The sequence below is a fragment of the Anoplophora glabripennis genome, unplaced genomic scaffold (assembly GCF_000390285.2).
Source record: "Anoplophora glabripennis isolate ALB-LARVAE unplaced genomic scaffold, Agla_2.0 scaffold520, whole genome shotgun sequence".
Lineage (NCBI taxonomy): Eukaryota > Metazoa > Arthropoda > Insecta > Coleoptera > Cerambycidae > Anoplophora > Anoplophora glabripennis.
Window position 1 is genome coordinate 99,304 of NW_019416702.1, and position 10,871 is coordinate 110,174.

The window sequence follows — 10,871 nt, forward strand, 5'->3', positions numbered from 1 at the left end:
GTAATAATAACAGTAATAATTTAACAATATGGGGTCATTGTGCAGATAACAGTTTTAATTGCAATTTTGCTTTAAATAAATTGCAGGACAGAGAATAATCAATAACGTTCTGCTTATTAATACATGAAACTATATTATAACTAAAAGAGCGTTTAAAAATTTGCTTGCGATGATAAGGTATGTTTAATATATGTTTTCTGCGAATGTTTAAATTATGAACGTCGGTCCTGAATTTTATTTTCCTATATAAATATGGAGGGGCTTTAAATTTCAAAATCTTGTAACAGAAACAGGTTAGATGCAAGCATCTTCTATTGTACATATTGAGCCAAGATAATTCCTTTAGTTTGTGTGAAATTCTTTGTGTGCGTCTGATTCCAAATATAAATCTAAGACACGAGTTTTGCAATTTTTGTAAACGTTTAGAATCGACATTATCCAAGCACGGACCATACACATTATCGCAGTAATTACATATGGATAGAATCAGGGAATCACATAACGTTTTTTTTATATCTCTGTTCAGATAGTGTCTGTGCGAATATATCATTTTCAACACAGAATATGCTTTCGCAAGTATACTAGTTACATGCTCTTTAAATCTAAGATTATAATCAATAACAAGACCTAAATTTTTTGCCGAATCTTTAAACTCTATATTGTCATCATTAATTTTTATCATCAGTCTGTCCAATAAGTTAGCTCTAATATTGTTACCACAGAAAAGCAAAGCAGCAGATTTCTTTGGGTTTATTTTTAACAAATGATTTTTAGACGCAGATGCTAAGTTACATAAATCATTATTAATCTTAAAGTTAGCATGGACTACTTCAGAGGGATTAAAAGAATAGTAAAGCTGTGTATCATCCGCATACATATGATATTTACAATAAACCAGCGATTTAATAACATTTAGTGTGTAGATAGAATACAGCAACGGCCCTAATATACTTCCCTGTGGCACACCAGACAGCATGATAAGAGGTTGTGAAAACTTATTGTCGAGTGACACTCGCTGCTTCCTATCACAAAGAAATGAGGTTATTAGCGATGATGCGGTATTCGTAAAACCTATATAATGAAGAATTGATTTGAGTATATCGTAATTAAGAGTGTCAAACGCCTTACTATAATCTAACAAGACCAGTACCATAGCTTCACTATTATCTCTTGACTTAAAAATATCATCTGTCAAATCAGAAAGAGCAGTTGAACAGCTATATCCACGCCTAAAACCAGATTGTTTTTCCGGAAGGACATTGTTGGCATTTAGAAATGCAGTAATTTGCATTTCCATAACTTTTTCAAGAATCTTGCTCAATGCGGGTAAAATTGAGATCGATCGAAGATGGGTAGGCTCTGTTGGATTGTTAACCTTAGGAAGAGGAATGACGTTTGCACATTTCCAGGATTTAGGAAAGTAAGACTGATCTATACATGTATTTATAATATGCGTAATAAAAGGAATAATATACGGGCAACATATAAGTATAAGTGTTATATTTAAATTATCACATCCAAATGCTTTAGATTTCATATTTTTAATTATATGCATTATCAAATTATCAGTTATAGTGTCAAAATTAAACGAATTATCAACTATTTTATTATTTTTATAAAAATTTATCAGTTCAACATCAGGCGCAACAGTATTGCATGATGATTCAATGAAATATTTATTTAACTTATCAACATCCCTTAAATTTTCAGGTATATTTATATCTTTTGCATATATTTAATCTTTTCAATTCATCCCATTTATTTTTAGCATTAGAGTTTTGAAATTTGTAAGGTATGCTCTTATTTTCGGCCCTGATGGCACAAGTTGTTAAATTTCTATACTGTTTATAAGAGGCCCAATCTTCAGGAGATCTGGATAGTCGATACTTTTTAAAGGCCTTATTACGTAAATTTTGCATTAACTTGATGTTATCAGTGAGCCACGGGCAATAAGTATTCTTGCGAGATTTAGTAACTTGCAAGGAAGCATGCTTGTCAAATAAGTTAATTATATTTGTAGTTAAAAACTCAACTTTATCATCAATACTGACTATATCAAAAATTTCCTGTAGATGTAAGTTTTCCAAATCACGTTGAAATAAATCCACATCAATTCTACGCAAAGCCCTGTAAGTAATACTTGTAACTATAGGTTTCAAATGATTAAATATTAAATTACAATATGTTAAAAAATGATTCGACACATGAACGTCTTTCACACCATACTCAACAATATTATCAGAATTATAAAAAATTAAGTCAATCAAGGAAAATGAAGTACCTATCCGAGTGAGTAGGTTCTGAAATAATCTGCTCCATATTGAAAACTCTTGTAATATTTATTAAATTAGACGCATTTCTTGAATTTAACTGAAACATATTAATATTAAAGTCTCCAAAACACAATATTAGATCTTCCTGAGCATAAAAATTAGCTAATATGTCTTCAAAATAATTAAGAAATTGTGTGCAATCAGTATTGGGTGTTCTATAAATAGTACCAATAATAATGGTTTTCCCAAAAATATCTAGCTTTATCCAAACATGCTCAATAAAATCTTTATATTCACTTAAAATTACTCAATATTTTAACCCGTTCTTTATATATAAACCAACTCCCCCAGCATGCCCCGGTCGATCTTGCCGCACAAATGAATAACACACAAATAAGTGCATGCCTTATTTCAGAAACACGAAAATGAGCAACTTTTATGAAGCAATTGCTTCTGTTCTGTTCTGTTTTCGAGAAAATTAATTAAGAAAAATAACCATAAATGTAAGCCGACCCTGTGCGTCTTGTGCACGTGCGTTGGGTGTTGCAGTATTACTGAGGTGGCATATAAAACTAACGATTATCATGTAGAAAGGGTTCACGCATTAAATAATAATGATTTTCAGCCTCGTATGGAATTTTCATTCCAAATTCTGATATTTTGAGACGATACATTTCATCAAACAACTTGTTGATCCTGCGAATAGTAATATAAGATAAAATTTTGTTCTGGTGCCGCTCATTAAAGATTTCTACAACTTCTCTAAAACTATGGAAATTTTCACCCCTTAATCTAACAATCTCTATTTTTTTCCTGTAAAGATAAATATTCTGCCATAACTGCAAGAGATTCTTAATTTATAACACTAACTAGTTTATCAGTAATAGTTAAACGTCATCAAAATGTGAACAATAAAGCTGCCATTTTTTATTATAGCCTACCTGTATTATTTCAATTATTGTTTAAAACATTGTTTAAAATAATTTCATTCATTCAGTGTAATTGGTAAACTAGTCATAACGTAAGAATATCTTCCAATTATGGAAGAATATTTATCCCTACAGAATAAAAGCTGTGTAAAGTATTTTTAAAATTAAGAAAATTAGAAAAATATGTTCTACTTGAAGGAGGTTAGCTGGAGAAAATGAAAATTTAATTTAGATTGTTTTGCAATTTTTTGTTTAACATCTTAGTATTTACATAATTCTTTACTTACTTTGTACGTTAATTATTATTTTTACTATGGCCGCAATTAAAAGTGTTAAATTTATGTGTTTGTATTTTTTCTTTGCCCGATTGACACTTTCATGGCAATTTGTCGATCAAATTTGGTATATGGGTATTGACGAGTGTTGAATCGTCTGGTAATATTAACTTTTTTGATAAAAAATGCCTAATACCACTTTCTGGAAAAAGGACCCTTTTAAAAAATCGTAGTAGGCCAGGTTTTTGTCACATCAATAAAATGATTAGTAGAATATAACCTCCTTTCAGTATACTATTTGTAAAAAAAATGGCTTGCAAAAAATCCACAGCTTTCTCACATTTTCAGAGGTGTTAATCTGCTGACAATTAAATGTCAGTAAAATTAAAACAATAATATCAAAATTACCGTAAAACACAACATGTTAACAGGTTGGTCTATTCAACCAATCAGCGATAGCTTTATCTCGAGCGTAGACGTAATGGTTTGCCATTGTAAACGAATTAGTAATAATGGTGAAGCCAAGATTTAGGGCATATTCGTTACCAGCACCAGTTGTGCATTGTTGGATTGTTTCGGAGGTCACGTGGCTTGTAAACATTTATGAAGGCTCTGTAGGGGAACAAAAGGCAAAACGGCCCCCGCAGGCAAAACGGTCCGACTCATTTTCCGACACTAGTAGTGACATCCATCGGTGAGTAGCATAAGCAGATTCATCAGTACGTACACAAAACGGGGCAGTTGGTTATCGACCGGTAAAAGCTGTAAAGACGTCGCAGACAAGGTAAGTTACTTTTCAGGCTTTTTATCTAAAATCGCGAATAATCTCTTATTCTGTATTTTTTTTCTCGTAAATCGTAAATTAAAAAGTGGTTGCATCTTATCATAGCCATACATGCGTTATCAGAAAAACGTGTGAGCGCTTTTGTTTCTATTGACATAACCTCACACCAATTGTGTTTCCGTGCACCTGGCGCCAAGGCAAAACGGTCCACTTTGGACCATTCTGCCTGAGGGTGGTCCGTTTTACCTTCATATGCATTTAACCAAATATTTTTATTTCCTATTTTGTCGCAGATGGTTAGCAACTATAAACGCAAGTCAGACCGACAAAAGTGGTCACCAACATAAATGAAGAAGGCTATTGAAAAAGTTTTCACCGGAGTAATGGGTCTTAGGAGAGCTTCTGCTGCATACAACGTCCCTAAAATTACGCTAAGACGAAGAGTTCCATAGTATTTTCTCTAAACAACAGGAAGAAGAGCTGGACTCACTACCAAAGATCTGAGGTCTCTAGCATATGACCTTACCGAGAAAAATAATGTACACAATTTCGATAGGGGTACAAAAATGGCAGGCAGATATTGGCTGAAAAATTTTTAACACGAAATCCTGATCTTAGCATGCGCAAACCAGAAGCCACCTCAGCCGCTAGAGTGAGTAACTTTAATAAAGTTGCTGTTGGGAAATGTTTCTCGTTGTTGTTAGAAGTCATCGACATATATAAATTGACACCGGCATGACAACAGTGCCCAAGTCATTGCCAAAAATAATTGGTAGAAGGTAAAAAGCAAATCGTCTTACTGACATCGGCCGAGCGAGGCCAGTTAGTGACTGTTGTTTGCTTAAGTGCTGAGGGATCTATATGCCACCACTTTTTGTGTTTCCATGAAAGCGGTTCAAGCCTGAATTAATGAATAATGCTCCTCGAGGGTCATCAGTGGAATGCCATGAGAGTGGTTGGATACAAAAAGACATTCTCAGCAAATGGTTCCAAAAGTTCATCACTTTTTCCAGAGCGTCCAAAAACACGCCAGTTTTACTTCTGTTAGATGGCCACACCAAAAATTTAGATGTGATTAATTTGGCCTGCGTTAATGGTGTGCATATTATTTCGTTCCCTCCGCACTGCACGCATCGGCTCCAGCCACTTGACGTGGGATTTATGAAATCGTTATCAACATATTATTCGGATGCCGCAAAGCAGTGGCTGAGAACAAATCCTGGACGTATTATAACACAGTTCCAAATTGCTGAACTGGTTGCGAAAGCATTTGAAAAGCCAGTCACCATACCCACTGCACATAACGCTTTCCGTGCAACAGGAATTTGGCCACCAAATCCTGAAATTTTTACAGATGCTGATTTCTTAGCACTGATATAACAGAAATAAATGAAAACTAGCAGGAGACGCAACAAATAGATGAAGCGCAACCATCTTGCTCGAAATCAACTGTTGTTCTAGATGCTGCTGCTGCTCGGGAGGAAATTAGCGACTGATGATGAACCACTTGCTAATCTTCGTCGAGGCTCTAACCGTTATTCCCCCAACGCAAGCAGTTTTCTAATATCCCCTTCACAAATTGTGCCAATTCCAAAAACCAACCAAAGAAAACGAGTTACAAAAAGGAGGGGCAAAACTGCTATCATTACCTCGTCGCCATATCGTCACGAATTACTCGTAGAAGAAATACAGAATAAGGGAAATCAAGTAAAAAGGAGGCTTGATTTGGATGAAAGTAGGGGTGTTAAATTTTCGGATAGAACAACTCTTACGATTTGTACTGCTTCCATTTGTACTCGGAGTCTACAGAAGGATGGATCCAGTGCCCCATTTGCAGTCAATGGGCACATTGCTCGTGCGCTGGTGTCGAAGCTATTTATCAGTGTGAAAACTATTCATAAATATATGTTTCTCAATGGTCCATTGTGCATTCCTGTTGGTGCCATTGTGCCTTCATGTGAAGGCATAATGGACCGATAGAGGCTTTTTCTATTTATTTTTTTGTGTTTCATCCTTAATGGATTTTTTGTTTATATGCTATGAATATGTTAGAGAATATATTGTTTATTAAGAATGGTATTTTATTTTTGGAATAAAATTTATAACGTTGACCATACTTCTTGATTTTGTTAGTGTTGCCATTTTGTCTTCCATTCCCCTACTATTCTCTAAATTTGAGTGCATAAGAGTTTTTAATAGGCAGCATTTAAGTTAAATATTTATTATTAATTTATGAAAAACGTTTTTACTTGCCTTTATCCAAATAGAATCAGGATCATCATAACCAATCCATTGATTTTCTGAATACTTGTAGGGATTTTTTTGTTCATCATCCCAAACTCTGGTCCAACTGTCGTAATTTTCACAAATCTAAAAAGTAGTTTTAATCAATATGAATTTGTTAACTAGCAGGATGTGGTGCTAGGAACTTTTATAATGAGGATCTATTATGAAAATATGTTTCTAACAAATTGTTTTCTTTTAATTCCTGAAAGTGTAATACTTCAACGAACTATAAATATGTGTAAAAGATTTATTTATTGGTATTATGAACTTACTTGGCGATAACTTGGGGCTCCGTCTCCGACACCGATCGTGTCAAACGGAGCATGAAGTCCATGTTGATTAGGATCAGACAGCGTGAAAGATCTTCCGTAAAAGGCTAAACCCATGGCCAGTTTATCTTTGGAGGCACCAGCGTTCACCCAGTTGTTACCAGCTGCAGCCAAGTTCAAGGTGTTTCTTTCCCACTCAGTCTCTACAGAAGAAGCATAAAGAGGAGAACATTGGCCGGTATATTCACTCCAGGAACCATACATGTCATATGTCATCACGTTGATCCAGTCTAATATCCTGAATAGAAAGTTAAGCTAGAGATAAATGTACGCATCGAGTGGCTGGAATATATTTTTACCTAAGGATCAGGTTTTAACAAATGTTTTTTATAGAGTAGGCTTATTGGATTATTTATATTTGTACTGTTATACTTACTGGTATTCTACAGCGAATGTTTACTTGAGTACATATTCGTAATTTGTTGTTAATTTTGAAAATTCATGTCAATGAGAGAAGTAGGAGATTAGTTGCTCGTCCTCCTAGTGAGGTGAAAGTTGAATTAAATTAGGAATTGTCTTAAATCATGCGCCTTATAAAATTTGGAACAGTTACATGACAACTTTCAGTGACTGTATGGGAGGCAGAATAGAAATGATCAAAACAGTTACATTTTCCAATGACATCTATCAGAACCCTTGCTGGAGAAAGTCTGGGATCTCTTCTTGATTAACACCTGTTTTTTTTCTGATAATAGATACTCAATATAAAATTATAAGTTGCACCTACAAATATGTAAGAACAGTTCTCAAAAAAACTAACATCTTTTAAGAAGAAGATAGTGCAAGTATTGGAGAGAATTTAAAAACAGCATATATACAGTGTGTCACAAAAACGATAAATCAACACTGGTACCTCAGTTACTAAGTTAGAAAAAAATTGTAAAATATTACTTCAAATATATTCTTCACTCTGTTTTTCTTTTATTACCTATAGATTTTGAGATATTCGAGGATAATTTTTACTTTCAATGGACATTTCTGGTTTATATTTCCTTGAAATACCTGTATAGATGTCATAAAATGTACTTACTCATTCATTTCTGGAACATTGTACGCGTATCCATTTGGATCGGCACTAGCAGCAACAGTCAGAAGCCAACCATGTTCGTTGAAGGCACTTCTTACTTGTCGAAGTAAGTTTATGTAGTTTTCCTTAAGAGAACAACAAAGTAAGTAATGCAATCAAAGTGGATTTAGTTATAGGATGTTACGATGTGAATTTTTATAATGTGTAAACAACTGATCATAAATACCATATAAAATATCATATTCATAAGTTTCATCTTTTAAAAATTCGATATGAATATCACTGTTTGTCGTTCAAAACCATTACCTAGAACTATATTTTCTAATTGCAGTTTTAAATAAAATTTTGTTTCAAACAAAATTTTAAATTAAAATATTTGAAAAATTTGAAGTACGAGATACTCTTGGTTTGCAGGCTTCTATGGTAGTTGTCAATAGTTGAATTGCCATACTCTTAGAAATTTGGGATAGTCAATACATTAAGGTAATAATCTGCTACTTGCTAGGAGGAAATAGAAAAATTTCCTGTAACTCGCTAAATTAAAAGCCGAATTTGAATATCCTCAAGTAGGTCCTGACTGACGGATAATAATATTTTTTTTTATTAATTTTGACCATCTCGTTTCAAAAACTACTTCTGCCTACTTAAATAATTATTATTTGAGTTAAATATTAACTAATTTTTAATTACTATTATATTTTAATCCAAATTCAGACTTAATCCTGGATTAAACACTACGGTGCAAACGGGCATTATTGATACAGGATAACAAAGGATAAACAGGGATAATTAACAAATTTCAAAAATCATCGGTTGATGTTTTAGAAAGTCGTTACTACTTCATTAAGAATAAATAACAAATTAACAACTACAATAAAGCAAACAGTATAAAAAAAACGTTTCAAATATTAATTCTAAATTGCACACCAAACGTAAATTTTGGAAAGATAAACAATAAGTTACACTCTAACATTCTTAATCAGTTGTTATTAGTGATTAAATGTTCCTAAAAAATTCGCGAAACCCTTGGGAGGAGATGGCGGACCCCCAGAAGCCCGCGGACCACAGATTAAGAACCAAAATCCTCTACTAAGTAGAAGATTTTGAAATCAGGTTTTTATTTTTTTGCTCGAAAATAGCAGCAGAAACGAAAACATGGCAAGAGATAAAAAAGTGTCTAAATTGAACAGGGAATTAAACCCTCTAAAAAAGACCAGTGACGTACCGGAAGAAAGCGGGGCTGAAAGGTGGCCCGACCCCATTTAAAGTTATCACCCTGTAGATTGTGACAACTATTATTAAGGGCTAATGATGGAGGTAACCTAAATTAGCCTACGTTTCAAATTTGAGCTACATATATCAAAAACTGTGGGATACAAAGAAAAAACAGAAAAATTATTGAAACTTCAACACCCTGTACTATTAAGCATTTACGGACATATGCTTATATAAACTTTTTTACTTAGAATTATGCGCAGATTCACCCCCCCTGAATATTATTAGTATTATTATGAAACACCCTGTATTCTAAGACAAATGTTGAACAATAATGAGAAGGATATTTAAAGAGAAAATGGAGGAATATGTGACAACAACCTGCCTACCTTATACAAATATAAGGATGTGTAGATAGGGACAGTATTTTCCATGTATACAGGGTGTCCGGTAACTACGGGGAAAAATAAAGGGTTATATAGAGCAGGTCAAACGAGTGCTAGAACTTCATATTCACTTTTTACCTAGGTGCTATTGTTGAGGAGTTATTGTCACTCAAAGTAAGAAGTTGAAAAATGAATATTGCCCATAATTTCTAAAGGGTTACTTTGATTAACTTGAAATTTAGGGGATCAAAGCAACTCATTCAAATGTATCTTTGTACATTTAAAATTGAATCAAATATTTTTTATTATACAAAGACGGTCGAAATTATGTTCTAAAATTTACACAACTTTGACAGAGCTGTCAAATTTGACATTTCGCCCTCGCAGGCAGATAGCCCTATTACTTTTCTACAAAAAAGGTATACTTTATGACTTCTGAAAAAATGAACGGTTGTCAAGATAATTAAATTTTTGTATTTTGCATCTAGCCACAACCGGGGACACAACCCAACAGAAAAAAGTTAAGAATGAAACATATGGATTAAATGAGGTTACTTCAGTAAATGCTCGATGCATCTAGTTCAATGCACTTCCTTATTCTTATAAGATTATTTTGTTGCACTCTAAATAGCATTTGTGGATTCTGTTTAATTTCATTACAATTATGTTCTATTCTTGCCATCAACTCTTCTCTTGTGTAAACCGGAGTTGAATACACCAATTCTTTTAGGTAACCCCACAAGAATAAGTCAAGGGGTTAAGATCTGGTGACCTAGGTGCCCATAAAACTCTTATTTAGCCATTCAAGACAAACACCAGCAAAGATTCATAGTTAATGTATGGGCAGGAATAATCGATAACCAATTAATAGGCCCCTTTTTCTTACCGGACTAGACTAGACTAAACGGTGCCCGATATTTGAATTTTTTACAACATGATCTAAATCTACTACTAGCAAATGTGCCATTGCAAACAAGACAGGAGATGTATTTCATGCACTTCAGTCGTGAAGTTAGAAATTACCTCAACGCAACATTTGGTGATGGGTAGATTGGGCGAGGCGGACCACACTTATGGGCACCTAGGTCACCAGATCTTAACCCCCTTGACTTCTTCTTGTGGGGTTACCTAAAAGAATTGGTGTATTCAACTCCGGTTTATACAAGAGAAGAGTTGATGGCAAGAATAGAACATCATTGTAATGAAATTAAACAGAATCCACAAATGCTATTTAGAGTGCAACAAAATAATCTTAAAAGAATAAGGAAGTGCATTGAACTAGATGGAGGACATATCGAGCATTTACTGAAGTAACCTCTTTTAATCCATATGTTTCATTCTTAACTTTTTTCTGTTGCGTTGTGTCC

At 33.8% G+C, this 10,871-nt stretch overlaps 1 protein-coding gene across 1 annotated transcript in view; it reads right to left on the reverse strand.

Moving 5' to 3' along the window:
- LOC108910525 (acidic mammalian chitinase) overlaps positions 1–10,871 on the reverse strand; it is a 21,264-nt gene that overhangs the window by 2,230 nt on the left and 8,163 nt on the right. Inside the window, exons 4-6 of the mRNA XM_018715145.1 lie at positions 7,907–8,028; positions 6,820–7,114; positions 6,515–6,631 (exon numbers count right to left, since the gene is read on the reverse strand). Of these exons, the coding sequence (XP_018570661.1) occupies positions 6,515–6,631; positions 6,820–7,114; positions 7,907–8,028 (534 nt within the window). The remainder of the gene's footprint in view (positions 1–6,514; positions 6,632–6,819; positions 7,115–7,906; positions 8,029–10,871) is intronic.